At 41.1% G+C, this 12,486-nt stretch overlaps 1 protein-coding gene across 3 annotated transcripts in view; it reads left to right on the plus strand.

Annotated features, from left to right (window-relative positions):
• The window catches only part of Tmem163 (transmembrane protein 163), a 238,872-nt gene that overhangs the window by 45,486 nt on the left and 180,900 nt on the right, over positions 1-12,486 (plus strand). For all 3 annotated transcript variants that reach the window (XM_090342911.1, XM_090342910.1, XM_090342909.1), the window contains one exon: positions 3,764-3,883. In XM_090342911.1, the coding sequence (XP_090199037.1) occupies positions 3,764-3,883 (120 nt within the window). The remainder of the gene's footprint in view (positions 1-3,763; positions 3,884-12,486) is intronic.

Below are 12,486 nucleotides of genomic sequence, written 5' to 3' on the forward strand. Positions count from 1 at the left end.
TTGACAAAGAAGAGAATACAGTGAAAATTAATTGATGTGATTATGGGCTGAATATTAATTGATATAATTGTGGACTGAATGATGCCTTTAACCTTTCTACATATACTTTCATCTATCCCAATAGTCAATCCCTCATTCATAAAACTGCATGCTTGGTATTGTCAGATAAAATTGTAAATTTGAGTGAGGTTAGAAATTTAAATGTGGGGGCCAGGAGTCTGGCCTAGTGGTAGAGTGCTTGCCTAGTATACACAAAGACAGGGGTTCAATTCCTCAGTATCACGTACATAGAAAAAGCTGGAAATGGGGCTGTGACTCAAATGGTAGAGCTCTAGCCTTGAGAAAGCCCAAGGACAGCACGCAGGCCCTGAGTTCTCACCCCAGGACTGGCTGAAAAAAAAATTTAAATGTGGAAACCCACTGTGCCTAGGCAGGGATCCAGATCTGCAGGCTGATCTGAAGCCTTAATTTCCATGGCATCGTTCTGCTTCTACCTCTTAAGCACAGCTTTTTGTAAACTTCAGGGAATTCTTATCACATCTTGGTGGCTTGTGAGTGTGAGTGTGGATGCATCCAGCACAGGATGCAGAGACAACTGTGTATAGATCAACCATTCATTTATTTACAATCTGGACTTTTGTAAGTCATCATATGCCCCTTCAGGAAAAAAATGGCTACATTTTTAGGTAGGAAAATCAGTGGGAAATAAGCAAAGTTGGACAGAAAAGGGGGATGTACTTCTTTTGAATAGTTTTCCTATTGCTGTTACTTCATTAACAGGCGTAAGCCCTGTCCTTGGGCTTTCTCAAGGCTAGAGCTCTACCACTCGAGCCCCAACACTATTTCCTGCTTTTTTCTATGTATGTGGTACTGAGGAATTGAACCTGGGTCTTCATGCATGGTAGGCAAGCACCCTACCACTAGGCCAAACTCCCAGCCTCACTCCATTAAATTTTTTGAAAAAAATCTCATGGGAAGGCACAGAAGATCAGATCAGGGAAAGAACCTCTAGTCTTGTTGTTGAGAGAAGCAATTGTCACTTTAGCAGGCAACACAGTCCATGAGGGAGGCTGTCATCCTGGCTGGCTTTGAACCACGGTCCTCAGATCGCAGCCTCCTTAGTAGCTGGGATTACAGGTGTGGCTGGGATTACAGGTGTGAGCCACCACACCTGGCTCATAGTTGTTTTTTTTTGAAAACTAAACCTACTTCTAAAAGAAATCTTCCTTGCATTTACTCTCCTCCCACTGTATAGCTAAAACTCTTGGGTATTTGCTACCAAAATACATAGCAAATAAACCATTTGTTTGAGTTTGAACATAAAGATTACAGATTCATTTCTCCTGGTCAGGATGAAAGGAAGATTAAAAAATATCATCTAGGAAAAGGAAAATAAAGGATCAAGGGTGTGTATGATCTGCTAATTCTGATTTATAGCTTCACTTGGGTAATATTAGTTGAAAATCTCAACTCAGTATTTGAGGAAGGAAAAAAATAATAACTTTCTATATTTTCATTTGAAATCATCTTTAGGGAGATTTAGGAGATAAGGTCTCCTCTCCCATCTAGATGCACTTATGAAGGATGATCGGGGAATCCTGTACAGTGAAATGGTAGAGTTGGAGATTGTATTTCCTGTTTTCACAGGTTTCAGTTATGTAGCCCTCTCCTACATTTTTGCTTGTTCAAGGCATGTTCAGGGAAGCTTGTGTTTAGATAATAAATGTAACTAAGCAATTTCTGCTATGTCTTTGTTATATATATATATTTCATATACATATGCAGAATGCATTTTTTTTCTTGCACTGGTGGAGTCTGAGAAAAAGAGTGTAGCACTTTGAAATGCCAAGGACTCTGAATTTAAGTGTGTTGGAAGGTGTCTCTTCTGATCTCCTGCCCTTCTTCTTCTCAATACCCCCTTTCTCCCCAGGAAATCCATAGAAACTAGAATTCTTCCCCAAGGTGGGTCATAGAAACTAAAACTCCTCTCTCACAGAATCGTAAAATCAAGAAACATCTCCATAACTTTCCCTTTCCTTTCTGCATAAGGACTGTTCACACAGATCTCTGACCTCTCTTGTTTAACAGCAGATCAACCAGAAGATCCTCATTCCAGAAGTGATCATGTCCCATATGAAGAAGGGAACAGAGACAGGCCTTGCTCAGTTTCCCTTTGCAGTTTTCTAGCATTTAATCATACTATTTCCATAGGACAATGCTTTTTTCATCAAATCTAAGCATAAAAACAGCTCTCCCTGTATATTTGGATCTTCATTTCTGAAGGCTCTCATATCACATCAAACAGTACATTTATTGTGCTTTTTCTCCTGTTAACCTGTCTCTTTATTGTAGATATGTCAGCCTTGTCCCTTATTATGGACAAGGAAAAGTACCATGCCCTTTCTGCCCTAGAGCTACTAGAAGTGTAGTGTGGGGCCAGTGAGACAAATGAGGTGATGCATAGGTGTGCTATATCTCACACTGTGACATTTTCTAAATGGTCCCTGGGCTTTGATTACCAATTCCTCCCTCATCTGAAGCTGGTGTGAGGAGGTTGTTCAGCATCTGAGAGGAATGTTGTGGATTGTGCAGTCAGAGCTGGTGTAATAAATAGCCTTCCGCTTATGTAGAATGCATGGCAGAAAATTTGATTCTTTCTGCAGCTAAGAAAAAGCATTCTAAGGGGTGACAATATCAAAAAAATGTACACATTACCTGACTTCTGTAACTATAACCCTTCTGTACATCACCTTTATGATAATAAAAATCAATGTATGTGAAGTAATGTACCCTCTATCTGATGAATATAATGTAACCCTTCTATTAATTACAATAAAATATATGGAAAGAAAAAATGTGAATAAAAACAAAATACCTTCTATGGTTAATTTTCAAAGGAGAAGAAAGAAATATAAATCATCAAGTCTATTCTGAAAATATTTTAGTCTTTCACCCCAGGCAGTTGAAGCTTGAGCATTACCTGGAGTTGTCACACATTTTTATTGTGGTTAAGAGCTGTCCATATGCCATGTACAGGAGACAAAAAGAAAATATATTTATCTTACTAGATAGCGTGCCTGCCTAGGAAGCTACCGTGGTTTTAATATCCTGAGAACATTTTGGTATATGCTTGGTACAGTGAGAGAAAGAAAAACAGCATATAATTTGGGCCTGGCAGCTGTTGTTGGTTGTGGTTAAAATGGTCCATTTCCTACTGTTAGTTGTCAGGTGGTTCGGGGAGGGCTCTCACAGCCCATGATTCTTTGCTTTGGGTAGAATCTAGACCTGCAATTGGAGATGTGCTGGAGGGTTGAGGCAAATCAGTGCCACAACTAAAGAGCCCAGTTCCTTACTAACTGCTGTGCTATTCTAACCAAAGAGCCTTGTTGGATGGAGCAGCTTGTACCTGAGCCAAGTAACTTAATGCAGAGATGAGTGAAGGGTTTGGGGTGGCACATCAGGGAGTGGTGGGGGTCTATAGAATTCTGCCAAAGAGGACAGTTGCTGCCATTCTGTAGAAATCCAGACCCCATATTGCTAGAGCCTATGATTTTTTCCAGAGATGGCAGAAAGCTTGATTCTCATGTGAAAATCTCCTAATTGTGACAACACAGTGTGTGCCAAACAAAAACACATCTTGGCCCATGGGCTGTCAGTTTGCAATCTCTGGAAAAGAAATTGTAGCTCTTGCTATGGGTTTCTTAAGAGAAGATCTAACTTCCGTTTCTCCTTTTTCTTTTGTTTTTGATTTTGTTTTGGTCAGGCTTACTAGAAAGCAGCACCCGGCTAAAACCTCATGAAGCCCAGAACTACAGAAAGAAGGCATTGTGGGTCTCCTGGCTCTCCATTATTGTCACCCTGGCCCTTGCAGTGGCTGCTTTCAGTGAGTATTGGGAATCTGGCTGATCGATATGGGCTGGTGTTGCCTTGTCTTACTCGCTAACCCCTGTGGGATGTGCTTTTGCTTTTAGTTGACTATTATTGATGAGTGGATTTTTTTTTAGATGGTAGGCTAGTCAAAGTACTTATAAATTAGTAAGATGGCTTCTCTCTCTCTGCTGAGGGAAAAGATATTATGAAAAAGAGACAGAGAGCTGTAGTGAGAGCCTGGGCACACTCATCAGTATGCAGGTTTGTGGAAGTAGATGTGGCTGCCAGCTGCATAGTGAAAATATTCTCTTGGTGGATGATTTCAGCTCAGGCTGACATATGACAATATGTATCCTCGAGATTCATATTTTTTGAGCCTAATGCAACAAGATGAGTGCGATATTGCAGTAAGCCTGTTTCTCACCCCCCCCACACACCTCCACTGTATCTTTTGTAAGGTTTGCAATAAAATCACACATCCATTTTTGTGAAAGGAAAATGGAAGGGCCTTCTCTCAAGTTTTCAGTGGTCACGGAGGTAATTCATAACAATCAAGGGAAACAAAAGTGGAACCATTCCTGCCTATAGATAATCCTATTTGGGAATTAGGAAGCCAACTGACATGTGTTTTCTTGGGCAACATTAATCAATGTTTATGTTCATAAACATAAACAGGGACAGCCATGGCTCAACTTTGATTTAAAAAAAAAAAGAAAAAAGCATAGTAGTTTTTCTTCTTTTTGTTTTTCTTCATTATTTTTGTTTATAATGCTTTGAAAATGGGGAATATCTTGTGTGTTTTGTGATAAATGAAGATCTAATATAAAAATCTGAATTCTAAATAATATCTAACATCATACAAGGCATCCCAGAGCAGGAGGAAAATGGACTGTAACCATTAGAAGCTCTGGCTCTGTGGATGTTGTTTAAAATTCTATCCTGCCAGGTTGGATCTGCTGCTGGAAGTTGGAATTGGATCCCAAGAGGGAATATTAGAATTTGACCAAATGCTCCCTTCAAAAGTCGGCATATATTACTTGAAGCAATTTATAACATCATGCTGTATCTTGGTTATAAAGAAAAAAATCCTCTAACATTTAGAAGCAGAGGGTAATGCATTTCAGAGAATAAACATTTACCAGTGAGCCAGAAATCTAATCAAGAGAAATTCTGATCCCTGAAAACAGCTACTCCCCCTCCTTCTCTGTACACCCCCTTCCCCCTTTTTCATGTTGAAACAAGAATAACAAGCCCATGATGTCCCTAGAGGGTAATTTGGCAGTGGTGGCTGGTAGGGGACTCTGGATTTGACACGGTAATTTCCATATGTAAAGAAAGAGGAATGGGATGAAGGGAGGTGATTTACAGATGGAATAATAGTTACTCAGCCCTGGCCTTGTGCCCTACAAAGCTGTTATGACTTTATCCTGTGAGGTTTGAAAGGAGGACCCGAGTGTGAAGAAGTCAGGAGAGAACCTTTCCTTTAGGAGGATACTGTCACATTTGATGTATTTAAGCTTCATAATAGGGAGAACGTACGACGAAAATTTGGCTTTCCACGTTATCTTAAAAATGTTCAGTTTTCTTTAGTAAGAGATGGCACGCATATTGCATACAGAGCTGGACAACTGCTTCTGTGCCAAGGATTTCCTTGCACCCTGTTATTATTGCAAATATGTAATTTAAACTATCTGACTTCTTGCCTGTCAATGTGGATATTGACATAGAATATCATGGCCTGTGTTCTTTTCTCTCATCTATTCACTTCATTTTCAAATTGCTTACTTGTTCTGGTTAGGAAGTCAAAACATGAAGAAGATGAATTATAGTCTTCCCCAGTTTAATCAAAGAGTAACTCCACACTGTGTGTGTGAGTGTGCGTGTGTGTGTGTGTGTGTGTGTGTGTGTGTGTGTGTGTGTGTGTGTGTGTTTCATTTATTAAACCCTTGGGCTAGTCTCTTATTGTGTTACTAGGATTGTGGATTTTACCCTTTCACTTCCTAAATATATTTATAACATGGACTGTATAAAATCCTTCTCAAAGTGTCACTAACATTCTGGCTGGCATTTGTGGTAAGCTTTCTATAGGCTAAAATGGGGAGGAAACAAACAGAACTAAATACATAGAAAAATAAACAGAAATTAAGCAAATTTGATGTTGTATTTAAATTAGTATTTAAAGGAAAATTATACGTTTCAGACATGGCAATCTTTTTTTTTCTTCAAAAAAGCATCATAAATAGGGTTAATTTGAACAAAGTATATTATGTGCATGCATGTAATTGTCACAGTGAAAGCCATTATACAGCAGTTTATACTCATAAAAAATAAAGTATCACAAAACATCCTCCTTCACCTTTCTCCCATCCCAACTTATTCTCCAAGGACTAACAGAGAGGTGGGATGACATAGAAAATCTGAACTTGGTGAACCCTTGTCCTATCTAGTGAAATGGCTGAGTTGAACCGATTAGTGCTTTAAGATCATTACTTACAGAATTATCAAGAATTATAGATGATGCTTTGATGTGCCAGAGAACTCACTGTACTGTGTGCTTTTTTTTTTTTTTTGGCCAGTCCTGGGGCTTGAACTCAGGGCCTCACCACTGTCCTTCAACTAGTGACAGTGACCTTAAATATCTAACTTGACTTTACCTTATCTCCATCTTTTCTCTATGCTGATGTTATTAGGACTGTAGCTATATCCTTCAGTGCAGTGCAGCTTTTTACATGGCAGGTTCTTCAAAGAAGCTTCATCAATTATATGGCTTAAGCCTCAGAGTACTTTCCTCCATGACACTGCCTCTTCTCTTTCCTTTTGGGCCCTCTACTCACTCAGGCAATGAGGTATGAGAAGCTCTGGTTTCTGCTGCCTATATTCCTCCATGTCCAAAACACTTACGTGAACTAGACTTAAGCATGCAGTATCCACTCTGCTTAGAGAACAATCCTTGGTGGTGTTTGCTGCTCTTGTGTTTATTTAGTTATTTATTTATTTTTATTGAAGAGTAAACAAATGCCATGATCCGGGTTCATGAGATGTCTAAGGTGCGTGGAGTACGTCTTTGTCCACTCCCCATCCCCCCTCCAAGCAACAGTTTTCAGTACTTTGTATGAACTGGAATGGCCGTGGAGACTCTTCAGGAATAGCGTCTTGATGAGCATCTGCATGCTGCTGCTGGCCTGGCTGATGAGGCAGTGGGTAGTGGGGGATGTGGGCAGGAAGTTGTGAGCCACATCCTGGGGGTATTGGTGGGATAACTTGCTCCTTGTAAGCGTGTTCTGTGAATGATAAGACAGAGGCTGCTTCTGAGAGGTGGGAGCCAGGAGGGAGAGATCAGGCGGAACTGGGTTTGGGGAACCTTGTCCTGATCATTCTCTGGATTCTCCCTTTATGTCTTTGGGCCCTATTGTATAAGATTCTGTGCCAGCCACCCCTGCACTGCTAGCTCGATGACAGTACATGGAATACCATGTCCTATTTTAGTCTGGCCCTTTGCTTCCCAAGAGGCTCTCGTGATCTTTCCCTTTCTTCTTGTTTGAACTCATCTATGCCCATTCCTCAACATCTGGCTACCCCAGCCCACAGATGCTTCTTATGGTTCCCCAGTGCTGCATACTGGCTATGCCCTAATAACACTCTTTCTCTTTTCTAGGCTTATTTGTCTCTGGCCCTTGACCATGACCATCACGATTACACGATTACTACCTCCTCCTCCTCCTCCTCCTCCTCCTTCTCTTCTTTCTCCTCCTCCTCCTCCTCTTCCTCCTTCTCCTTCTCCTCCTCCTCCTCGTTCTTTTGGTTCAGGGTCTTGGTATTGATCATTAGCCAAAATTCATGTTTCTCAAGATCAAGTAAAAGACTAGGGGCCAGGAGTATGGCCTAGTGGTAGAGTGCTTGCCTAACATGCATGAAGCCCTGGGTTCGATTCCTCAGTACCACATACATAGAAAAATAAGCCGGAAGTGTTACTGTGGCTCAAGTAGTAGAGCACTGAGAAAGCCCGAGGACAGTGCTCAGGCCCTGAGCTCAAGCCCAGGGCTGCCAAAAAAAAAAAAAAAAAAAGAGACTAGCTAGATGTTGAAGGTCTATGTTTGGAAGCTTAGCTACTCAGGAGACTAAGATCCAGAGGATTGTAGTTTCAGGCAAACCTGGGTAGAGAAGTCCTGTGGACTCCATCTCCAAAATAACTAGCAAAAAAGCAGAGCTGGAGGGTAAAGATGTAGAACACTGGGTTAGCAAGCAGGCTGAATAAATATAAAGCCTTGAGTTCAAATCAGTACCACTGCTGCTCTGCCCCCCTCCAAAAAAGCCAGAGGATGACTACTTCTTCCAGGAAGCCTTCTATGGTCCTTAAGGATAATTCAAACCTTTGTTTTCCCCTGCAGCATCATGGACACCATAGATCAGACACTTGGCACACAATCATTAAATCATTTTGGTATTTTTTGTGTGCTAATATGCATGGGGGAGGAGTCCCTTGTTTTTTCCTGGTTTGTGAGATATTGGTTCCTGCAAATAGTGGTGGGATGGAGTCAGTTTTGGCATCTCCCTCTGGAGGCTGCCAGAGACACAGCAGGCTGAGGGTATATGTTTGCAGGTACTGATTACAAAGACATCATAGCCTTCTCAGGGGAATGGAAGGAAGGGAGGGAGGGAAGGAGGAAGGGAAGGAGGAAGGGGAAGGAAGCAAGCAAGCAAGGAAAGAAGGAAGGAAGGAAAGAAGGATGGGAGGGAGGAAGGAACATCTTTGCAATTCGAAATAGCTGATTACAATAGCTCATTCCCTCCTTCCTGCCCTCTTTGGCTCCCTGTGCTACCCTCTCTGCCTTTTCTTGGGTTGAAAGATCCAGGTTTCCACTGACAGGGGCTCCCCCTGCTCCTGATAGGAGAATACATCTTGCCACAAAGAGCTGCTGTTTCCAGCCAGGCATGGAGGCGGGGTCTCTGCAGCTGTCTGCCTGTTTGCCTCCCTTCTCAGTACATTCTGCACACAGTGAATAATTAAAAGTATGGCCAGGATGCATTAGTGTGAGGGTGTCCTTGTTACACAGTGGTGTCAGGGACACAGGGGAGCAGGATGATGATCCCAGCTGGGCTCTTCTTACTCTGGGCAGGCCTCAAGGATGAGGAGCTTCCTCTCTCCCCTCCCCCTACCCTCCCCCACCCACCATGTGACAGATTTGTAAGGCTTTCCTCTTGCCTCTGGGATTCTTTCTATCGTATTTGTTAGCCAGTTGGCCAGAAAGAGGTTTTCTGATCTGCTCATGCTCCAGGTTGTGCTTTCGTCATCTGGGAACTGTCTCTTTAAAGGCAAATTTCTGCTGTTGCTAGTTGGGGATGAGAGGTGACTGCAGGGTCCTGTGCTATTGTGCTGATAGTAAAGGGGTGGTTGAAGCCAGAGAGAGGGAGAGATTTGCCTCTGTAGGGGAAGCTGTTCTTCACATTCCACAACTCCTATCTAATACCAATCAATCTGCCTCATAGCTGCTGTGTGTGTTCACCCACCTGTAGCAAATTTGCTGGTAAAGGACATTGAACCCTGTCAGGGAGCATGTGGGACAGCAAGAAGCACAATGACCTTCAGAGTTCAGAGCTAAGTGGGCAGGGGGTGACAAGGTATCCAGGTAGGACAAGAAACCCTAAATTCCCCCATTAGATACATGCTATGCTCAGGGAAAGACATCTGTAATCTGCTAACGAGTTGACAGCCAACTGCCCCTAACAGAATGAGGGACGAATTAAGAGATATTAGAGAAAACTTAAGGTCATATGATGTGGGTGGGGGGAAGGCAGGGGATTAGGAAGAAGGTTTGGGTTTGATCTCAAACACCAAAATTTATTTTCTCCTGATTCTGGAGGCTAGCAGTCTGAAGGACAACATGGTTAGTTTCCGCTAGGGCCTCTTTCCTTGCTGTGTAGGTGATTTTCTTCTCCCTGTGTCTTCCCATGGTCTTCCTCTCTAGGTGACTGAGCCTGATTTCTTTTTCCTATAAGGACAGCCTTATTCCTGGCTGCTGGGGAAGTGAGTGAGTGGACTTTGGAGAAGAATGCAGCAGATAAGCTATGGCCTCTACCTTAGGGATATATACCCTACTTTGTCTGGGAATCCTCAGTATTTTCTCAGTTAATCTTGAGATATTAATATGGATGAAATATTAATATGGATATTAATATGGAGCACTTGAATGAAACAAGGTCTCGAACACCACCCCACTAAAGATGAGCTCCCACCAATTCAGCATTTGAAAATGTATGAGAATCTGGGCACTGGTGGCTTATGTCTATAACAGTAGCTACTCAAGAGATTGATATCTGAGGATCACAGTTCACAGCCAACTTGGGCAGCAAAGTATATGAGACTCTTATCCCCAAGCAACCACTGAAAAGCTGGAAGTAGAGGTATAGCTCAAGGGATAACACACCAGTCTAGAGTAGGAAAAGCCAGCCAGAACACAAGGCCTTGAATTCAAGTCCCAATAAACACACACACACACACACACACACACACACACACACACACACACACACACACACACAAAGAAAATATTTGAGAAAATAGCCTCACAATTGAGAATCACAGCCAGCATGATTAAAGTGAATCCCAGGAATCTATAAAAAGAATGTTATTTAAACATATTGAATATGTTTAATAGAAATGATCAAGATAAATAAAACACATGAAAGGACATAAAAAAGAGCAAGTAGAAGATTACCAAATAAATATGTTTTTGTATTAATGTTGAAGCTCAAACATTTGTGTAATTATAACAAGGTTATCAACTACAACTGTCCCTATCTCTCCTACCAGAAACAACTTTACCTCAGTACTTCAATCTTTATATACTCATACATATATAAACAGTAGGCTAGTGATGCTAATTCCTGAAAATTTGAAAGTTCAGGTAATACTTGCTGACTTCTTCAGGTGGAAGAAGGTAATTTTCTCTTTTATCTTGGACTCATAGAAACATTCTGATTTTCTGAAACCTCCATTCTTGCATTAGTTATTGATTTTGTTATCATGACTATTCAAATCCTGTCTAGTAGGCCATATGGTGAAGGTCAATTGCTTTTTTTCTTGCAATTAAGAAAATTATTTTCCTCTGAGTTTTCTCTATATATTTGTATGTTTACTTTTCTATGGATTTATTTCTTCATAAACTCAATTCAGTATTTTTATTTCAACTTCAGCTTTTCTGTGATCCTGTTGGATGCAGAGATAATTGTTTCAGCTTCTTCTTGAAACTAATTCTCCTTTGGAACAATTGGGTTGTTTTGATTGTGTCCTGGTCATTCTTTGTACCTGGTATACCACTCTATACCAGCATCTCCCATCAACACTGTTGTGGGATTCCTTTTTGTCTTTCTTTTTTTAATTAAATAATTTATTAACATTGATTTTTACATCATATTTTATTTTATTTTATTTTATTTTTTTTTTGCCAGTCCTGGGCTTGAGCTCAGGGCCTGAGCACTGTCGTTGGACTTTCTCAAGGCTGGAGCTGTACCACTTGAGCCTCAGCACCACTGTATGTGGTACCGAGAAATCAAACCCGGGTCTTCATGCAAGCTAGGCAAGCACTTTAACCACTAGGCCAAACTCCCGGCCCTTTACATCATATTTTAAATGACAAGTTTAACAAAGAAGTGTTCAAGAAGGGAATCTCTATATACAATCACTGGAACTTAGTTTTTAGAACTTAATCCAAATTAGGCTAAGGGTTTGTATGTCATAGAAACATATTAATTTATGAAATAAAACATTGAGTCTATAGAGTCATAGGTTTTATGTCTATATAGTTATGATTATATTCCCATTACCATGTCCATAGCATTGGGTATGCAAATATTGAGTCCTCGCTCTTGTACTCTTTGGATTTAATAGCCACATATTAAGGATACCATGCGCCTTTTGTTCCTTAGGTCTTGACTGTCTTTCTTTTTTATAAATTTAGTTAAAATTATTATTATTATTTGTTGTTGTTGGTCATGGGCTTGAATTTGGGTCATGGGTGCTGACTCCTAGCTCTTTTGCTCAAGGCGAGCATTCTACCACTTTGAGCCACTTTACGTGAATTACATCTCGAGATACAGAGAAGCCACCTTTTGAGAGGTCAGAGTGGGAGTCTATTAGAAAACCAGTGACTGCAGGCAGATGCATGTCCCCAAAACTCTGCAGCCTCCTGTACACTTAACACTTAGGAAACTGAGCCATGAGTATAGGAGAGTAAAGAAAGAGCAGAAAAACAACCCAACGAATCAAAACAACTCCAATGGAGAGAGATACCATGATGATTTGAGGAGAGTCAGGAGACATGAGACACGGAGCAGAAAAAATGGCAGCTAAGCTGGTTGGGGCCTAAATAGGGTAGTAAGTGGACAGGCTTATAGAGAGCTCCAGAGTCTTACCATAGCATTGGCAGGTCCAGTAACCTATTTCTAACTCCCACCCCTGATTCTATGAATTCAGGCATGTCTATCATCTGAGGGTAAAACTTCACCTTTATCCACCAAGAAGACACGATGGCACCAGTTAAATAAAATTCCCTATCATCTACCATGTTGCCAAGATGGTGCCAGTTAAACCCAGTATCTATATTTCACTACAGCACC

This window comes from Megascapheus bottae, chromosome 12, assembly GCF_031878675.1.
Source record: "Megascapheus bottae isolate mThoBot1 chromosome 12, mThoBot2.hap1, whole genome shotgun sequence".
In the NCBI taxonomy this organism is placed as follows: Eukaryota; Metazoa; Chordata; class Mammalia; order Rodentia; family Geomyidae; genus Megascapheus; species Megascapheus bottae.